Source organism: Oculina patagonica, unplaced genomic scaffold (assembly GCF_052425735.1).
Source record: "Oculina patagonica isolate OP01 unplaced genomic scaffold, crgOcupat unplaced803, whole genome shotgun sequence".
NCBI lineage: Eukaryota > Metazoa > Cnidaria > Anthozoa > Scleractinia > Oculinidae > Oculina > Oculina patagonica.
This window is the reverse complement of record NW_027558695.1, coordinates 948-8,869: the sequence shown is the minus strand read 5'-3', so window position 1 is coordinate 8,869 and position 7,922 is coordinate 948. Positions and strand designations below refer to the sequence as shown.

General features: G+C 39.0%; 1 protein-coding gene across 1 annotated transcript; it reads right to left on the bottom strand.

The window, feature by feature from the left end:
• Positions 1 to 1,652: 1,652 nt before the first annotated feature.
• On the bottom strand, positions 1,653 to 7,299 carry LOC144641281 (protein cordon-bleu-like; the record flags this gene model as incomplete). The annotated part of the gene is made up of 6 exons (XM_078500310.1): positions 7,152 to 7,299; positions 6,673 to 6,788; positions 4,483 to 4,726; positions 3,482 to 3,704; positions 2,518 to 2,586; positions 1,653 to 1,804 (listed from the first exon to the last, which is right to left on the bottom strand). Coding segments are annotated over exons 1-6 (858 nt in total), but the record flags the coding sequence as incomplete, so codon positions are not given.
• Between the last annotated feature and the right edge of the window lie 623 nt (positions 7,300 to 7,922).

Genomic DNA, 7,922 nt, shown 5'->3' with positions numbered 1-7,922 from the left:
ACAGAAATATATGTTAACACTACGATTGTACTTGTCACAGATATAACAAATTCTGAACCAAATTTTTGATAATATCGACTACCGGAATGGCACTGTACCATGACTTGTTACCGGTACCACAATATTTCTAGAATAAAATGTACTGAAACCACTATTGAGTGCGGTAAGCTTGGTAAGGTAGTCTTAATTAACCGGCATCTTCACGACTCCAAAAAGTTGAGCCCAACAGAATTTAGTAGTTCACCTGGTGTGATCATCCTGGAGAGCGCATTTTTTACGCTCACTTTAGACACTTAGTTTTTTTTCGAATTTTATTAAAGAAGAAAAAGGAAAATATTCAATATAATGTGCGCTAAGGTGGAGTCGAACCCGGGTCATCCGACTCAGACAAGAACGAGTGTGATCACCACTGAGTACAAGGGAGCTAACTCCCAGATTTCGTAAGTTTTAACTAAATATCGTGCTACCCTTACAGATATTTAACAATTATTCCATGAGCCCGCGTTGGATACGAGGTGGTAAATAGCCAACGAGGCGCGAAGCGCCGAGTTGGCTATAACGACTCGTATCCAACAAGGGCGAATGGAATAATTGTTTTATTAAATTCTTCTCAAGTTTAAATCGACTGGACATTTCATTTTGATGTAAACGAAGTGATAGTATGAGGAGGCGCGAAAATTTCTGGCGCGGTGTTCACTTCTTGACTTGAATGAAACATACGAGGAAAGCGAGCCAGAGAGTTTTCTTTCCAAGATTTTCCTCGAACAGTCCCCTCTAAAGTCGTCTAAATATCCTGGAAATTGTGACAACAGTTAAGATTTACGAGAAGATCCGAAGCAAAAGCTTTTCTGGAAACTACAAGTCTTGTGCAAGTCGAACGAAGCAAGTGTTTACATTGTACTTCTTTACGGCTCCACGGCTGTCATCAAGACTGCTATATTATTTGAAGCGAAATTCAGCTTAAAGTGGGACAGGTTTGTTGAAGTATAAAAGGACAAAACCAAGATTGAAAGGTAACAAACTTTACGGAAGTGCTGAGCCTACTTAGTTTTATGACGTACACTGAATGAAACTGTGTCAGTCAGTTGCCGTTCTTTCGTAAATTATTTGCTGCTTTTCTACTTTATTGACTCGCTCTTGTTGTGTGTTTACAAGTATTATTAATTAAACTTTTCGCATCAATCCTTTTGTTTTGCGTAGTTAATTTTACTATGGCATTTCTGTGGTTGTGGTAGGCACCGCTAATTATTTCTTGTTCATAAACCTCGCCAAATTTGCTGTTTTTCAACCATTTTTCCGATGGAACTGTCGCTTCTCGTAGAAAAATTTTAGCTTGCAAAAGTAACGCAATCATTTTCCAAATAAGGTCAAACTAAGGTATACGAGCTGACAACCGGGATTGAGTGAACCAATCAGAATGCTAGAAATGCAATATCCGTGGCTGAAAATTTAATAAAAAGAGCTAACCGTAAACAGGCAAACCGAAGTACATAGTAGGCTAACCGAAGTGAAAAAAATTGCCCAGAGAGGGGACATGGTAGACCTGAAAAGTCGGGCAGTTGTTAGTGTTCAACGCTTCAACACCTCTTGACTGTGAAGATCACACTAGATGAACTATTTAACGACTTACAACCTCTATTTATTTAACTGACCTTCTTAGCCACGCGTCCATCGTGCTGTGGCTGATCTGCTAGTACATCTAACGACTTGCTTCTCTGCTGCCAGGACATCTTGTTTTCCTTATCTCCCTCGCTTGCTCCAGAAGAATCTGACTCCAACTCATCGCCACAGCTTTTTCTGTGTTCTGCAGAAATAAATTAGAAAAAAAAACTAAACAAAGAGTTAACTTGAATGTTAGGACCGCTGATTTTCAAGGAGCATGAATGTTGAGCTTTGTCAGGAAAGATTGGAAGGAGGAAAGCTGCATGAGTATTAGCGATACTGCACTGACGAGGCTGGCCTCTTCCAGGCGTTCGGTTAGTTGGGAAGTGGCGCGAAGAACCCAACTAACCGAACGCCTGGAAGAGGCTATGACGAGGCTGATGAAGCCACCTACACATCAGCCACTGGAGGGAAGGGTCTGGGGAGGCCATGGTCTAGAAAGTTCTTTTTGGTTTACCTCACATTACCGCAATGATCTAACTAGAGACACCGGCTGAAAAAGGTCAGACAGACAGACACAGATGAAATCATTGAATACAAACCAGTCCAAGGCTTTTGTTACCCAGTATTTTTCACAACAGACTCGCAGAACAACAGAACGTGTGAAAATGTGTGAATTAAAAAGATAATTTAAGATTTACATGGTGTAATTGCTGATTGAGGTAAGGTAGTTCCTTTTGAATATGGATAGCCTCCTTTATTTTGAGTTGAAAGCTGGTAGAGGCGTGGTGCATGATCTAACATATGAAATCAATATGAATGTGAATGTGAAATATAAAATGTGAAATGAATGTAATAATGTGAATGTGTGAATGTGAATATGAATTACAAGGTTATTAGTGTTAGAGTACTCACGGCGGTTATGTGGGGAATTAGATGGCAATTCATCACTCTTGATTGACGTGACGCTGTTACGCTTTAAAACTGCATCAAGGATTGAAGTGATAAGTTAGGAATTCAAGTTAAAGTGTCACTCACACACCGTCAATATCATACCACAACACAGTCATGTATCCCATAGACAACGCTGCATTTTCTTGCTGACAGAAATTCAGGAGTTTAATCAATACGAGGTCGCTTTTATACCATCCCATTTATTTATTTAGTTGATTAATGGTCTAGTAGCCTTGTGTTGCAATGGGTATATTTTCAAAAAAAAAAAATGCAGCCTTTTATTTTGTTAGTAGCATTAGCGTTAGCAGTAGCCTTAGCAACAGCATAAGCGTTAGAATTAGCGTTAGCATGGGCATTACTGTTACAGTAGGTTAGTGCAATCATCACCATCATCTGTTCTTTGAGTGCCTGGTTAGTTCAATAGCATTTATTTAATTTTCTTTCAATGTGTCTGCACTCACACATTTTCCTTTGCGCACCGAGTCTATGTTATGTTTAGCCTGTTCCAGGCGTTCAGTTAGTTGGGAAGCGGCACGAGGAACGGCGAGCGAAAAAACTGCATTTTTTTCGCTCGCCGTTTTTCGCCTCCCCAACTAACCGAACGCCTGGAAAAGGCTATGTTATGTTATGTTATGTTATGTTAATTTAAGCACTTCATTCCTATTATCATGTCACCTTTTCTTGTTTTCTTTACAATCTCGTGAACTAACCAGCCACTGCATTAGCATAATTGAATCAAAGTTACAAATCGTGTAATTGTAATTGTTTCCTGGTGACTCCAATGTGTAGATATCATGATGCACTCTGATTATACTGGCTGTAAATATTAGCTTATTAACCTGAAGCCCAAAAGTCACACTACGGCCTTCATGTCCAGTCAATAACACCCAATGGTTTCTTCTGCTTGAAACTTTTCAGTTCTTACCTCTTTTGTCCATTAATCTAACTTGACTGACTCCAATTTCATCAACAGTGGTGCCCGCCTCAAGAAATTCGTGTTTAAAGTCTATATACTGTAGAGAGTGATGACGAGGGTTGAGGCTCTCCCGTGAACACACTCGCATCACAAGCTGCTTCATCGTCATGTCTAGAGATACGCGGTAAGACTTCTTTGCCCCACTAGGTAGGATAAGTTGAAGAATTTTATTCTGTCAAGGAAAAGATTGAATATTTTATTAACTCTTATACAATAACAAAGGGAAAACAGCCACTGACAATGAAAAATTAAGTTTGTAAGACCATAGTTCCTTAATAACATCTGTGGGTGTTTTGAAAAGACTCAGAGACAACTATTTGTGAGAGTATGGTTGAACTTAAATATGTTTTGAAATTGTTATTATTGTCAGAGGAAGATGTAAATCCTGTTGTTACAAGTATGGGACAAAAAAATTGTTCCTGACGGGTATCATGACCTTCTGCACACCAATCAGATGCTCTTACCACTGAGTTACATGTAAAGGTAAAGTTTGTGTCGAGCCTAGTGCCCATACCACCCAGAGCTTATCCTAGTTTCTGTAGCGTTAAAAGATTAGGGGTATTTCTTACGGATGAGATGCTGGTCCATCGCAGGGTTACCCCCCAGCATTAGTTCTCTGGTACCCAATTACACAACCGGGTGGAGAGAGGCAGTGTGAGAGTAAAGTGTCTTGGCCAAGAACACAACACAATTACCCCAGCCAGGGCTCGAACCTGGACCGCCTGATTGAAATCCAGTGCGTTAACCATAGGGCCACTGTTTCTCCCATTCTCTCCTACATGTGCTGCTTAGTTCCTTGCCCCCGGGTTGGGGATATGGCCGGACTCTCCTACATTACTATAATTACTATAATTGAAAATGTAAGACATGTTTCGATCGTTCCAACGATCATCTCCAGTTGTGGGATCGTTTACAGTTGAAGTAAAATGAAAATGTAATGAAACAATCACCTCCTCTCCCTCTATATCAAGTAAATCCTCCAAAGAGTCATCTTCGACGTTAATACTTCCAGCACTACTGTCTGAAGTCATTGTTCTTATAATAGCAACTTCCCTGATCTTCAGGGATCCAATGGCTGTGCCAGAATCAAATGTCACTTTTCTTGTCCCTGTTCTCGGCAATGACAGCTGATGCTCGGCAGGATTGAGATTTTCCTTTTCACAAATCATATCAAACAGTTCACTCATCGTCAACCTAAGGAAAAAATATTGGCAAATTTGCATTAAGTTCAAGCAAAAACTATGAAATGTGTTATAAATTGTAAAATCTTCACTATGCTTAGCTGGACCCCTGAGTAACAATAATATTACAATTACACAGAATGATCCAGGAACAACTGAACAGGCATTTGATTTCAAAAGGACTGGGGGCCAAATGCTAAACAGTAAAAAAAAACTGTAAAATACAGTTGAACCTCTCTACAACAGTAACCAAGGGGCCAAGTTAAGTGGTCATTGTAGCAAGGTTTTAGTAACAGTAAAAAGTATGGATTGATGCAGTTTTCAATTGAGTGTCGTAAAACCAAAACCATAGTAATTACTCTGGCCAATCATAAAGGCCACAGACAATCCAGTGAACCAATCAAAACTCGAAGCAAATACATGTAGCCGACACGAAGCGCGGGAAAACGTGCGCGAGCGAGTCACGATTGGTTTTGGTTTTAGTTCTGATTGGCTGAGAAAGTGGCGCGAGATTTTTAAGCCAATCACTAAGCGTAGCAATGCAAAACCAAAGCAAACGCAATTTACTTTCGACACTCAAGTGAAAACCGCTCTAGTCGGAACAAAAAAAACACTGTAAGTCATGGAGAAGTGACAGTAAGTTGAAGTTTGACTTTATCTTACTTTTCCCTGTAGACTACAAGCATTTTCTCTTTTTACTAAATTTATTGTGCAAGAAGCAAAAAAGAGCACATTCAAATAAATCATTGGAAAAATGGTCGCAGAAAATCTGGAGGATAAACATGCATCTAGCCTGCAGATTTCGCACAGCTATTTTTCCACAAGCACTATAACCAAAGATCTCTTCGAGATATCGAATTTTTTTGCATGAAGTTAGTATGAGTAGAAGGTTTATCCTGGGCATTGTTGTTCGAACATATCATGGAAGAATTCAAACGTCTTTCAGTTCAAGCTTGGTTAAAAATGGTAAACTTTGACGTTTGCCTTTAATCGAAATAGTTGTTCCTTTCGAGTTAGAAAGATTTCTACTAGGCTTAATGCAGGGTTCCTGATAAAGGTTACGCACGACAGAGTTACCTTTTGTCTCGTCACGCAATCTTAACCCCACATGGAGAAGTTAATTTTCGTTTGGATATTACCAAAAGCCGCTTCTCCTCGCGTTATTCTTTACCTTACAGCTACACATGCCATTTCTAACGACTACATTTCCAGTAAAACAGAACTTTGCTGTTTATTTTTCTAATGGCGATGCATTAACTTCTGAATAGAAACAAAAAGGTTTAGGATTTACTGCTTCCACCGGAAGTAATTTCGCAACAGGCTACAAAAACACTTGTAAATATCACTTAACACATTTAATGATGTTGCAATTCTAAATTGTGCAACTCAGCAGAAATAATCAATTGTCACGAAATGAGTTCCCTTTGGTTAACTATTAGCAACGTTTTAGTGTGTGAAAGACTTGTTCCAGTACAAATTTGCGTTGTTAATCGTTTTAGGTTAAATTAATATTAGCGCCTAAAGACTTGTACCAGTACAAATTGCATTCTTAATCGTTTTAAACTTTGCTGCCTTCCAGCGCTGAACCCCTTACATTCTTAATTGGTTATGTGACGTAAGATTTGGGCTACTCACGTTTTTGATTGTTATATAACGTTTGTAAATTTGACAAGTCACGTTTTTTCTACAAGAACGGAAGTGCTGAAGCATAACTATAGAGTGACACTTTACAAGTCACGCGCTTGGTTGTATTCCCTTAAGAAATTAAAACAGTCCCTTGAGAGTTAACAAGAATGTGGTTCCTTCCGGTTCCAGATTTATACCCCACATAACTGCTATTCTCCTTCTTTTTGCTTGTAAATAAGCAAAAAAAGTCGAAAAAAAGGGGACTGCTTGTATTCTATAAATAATACATCATTTGTTAACAAATAACAGTTTGACAGCTGCGATGAAACTTACAGTCCAGGGACCGACATGATTGTAGATTGTTTATCTGGTAGTTTGATCATCAGTGATACTTTGGTGTATTGTATGTTACTTGATGAGTCAGGATCAGACATCTTTCTTATCATGGCCTGCAAGCAACACACAACTCAAAACATCAATTCTCCTTACTCATTTTCAAATGAGGTCAGTTCTGAGAATTAAGTGGTACATCAAGACAATATCCTCTAATTGCGGATGATTATTTCTATATTCTCATCACCTATCTCCTTGCTAATGTATTGATTTTGTAAGGAGAAATTTCATGTCAATCAGTTGTAACAAAACACAACTTGTCAATAATGAATACTACTTTACAACACAGCTTGACTTTTCTCTAATACAGCACTACAGGGTCTGATTCATGGAACAGGAGATAAAATAAGATCTCTCAAATTTAGAACTTACATGTAATAACATACTAAAAGCAGTATGAGAGTGAGTATTGTTCATACCTTCCTTTCAGGCTGCTTCATAAGTAGCGCAGTTTTGTTTAATGTGGAAGCCATTCTCTTCACTGTACTTAAGAACTGTGAAACAGCATGGAAAACAAATGGTTACATTCTAAATTGTGGTGCAACAACCAAAATAGAAATGCAGAGGACAGCTAACTGCATGACCTGAGGGTAATGGTTGCAAAATGTGAAGGAGAATTCACAATCATGAATTAAATAATGCAGCAAATGATTTATAATTGAATAGCTTGATGCAAAGGTATGCTAAGTGACTTTTAAGATGAAAAATCGTTTTTTCCTTCAAACGCGCCTGAATTTTTGCTCAAACGTGCCAGAATTTTTGCGTGTGGTCTTCGATTAAATAGAAAATCGTTGTCCTTTTGTTGGGGGGGGGGGGGGAATTTATTCGCTCGCTCAAAAACGGGATCTGGAAATGAATTTCTTAAACTACTTTGTGACGTAAGCTTACGTTTGAATTATTTTGGCGCGCGAAGCCGAGGCAACGAGACTTTCAATCAGACCAGTTGAAAATTCACCTTACGCATTAGAAGTCCGCTTATTTTCGCTTATTTGACACCTATTTACGCCCGTCTGGTGGTGAAAGGACATCATTAAGTCTGGAAACCCGTAAGCCACTAGCATATCTCAAAGAAGCGAGATGTGTTGCTGCCTGAAGATTGCTAAGCCCTGCCAAGACTGGCGGTAAACTTGGCTTTCGAAGGCGCATTGAGCCAGGCGAGGTCTAGAAGCAACTTCTGTTCCAAAAAACGT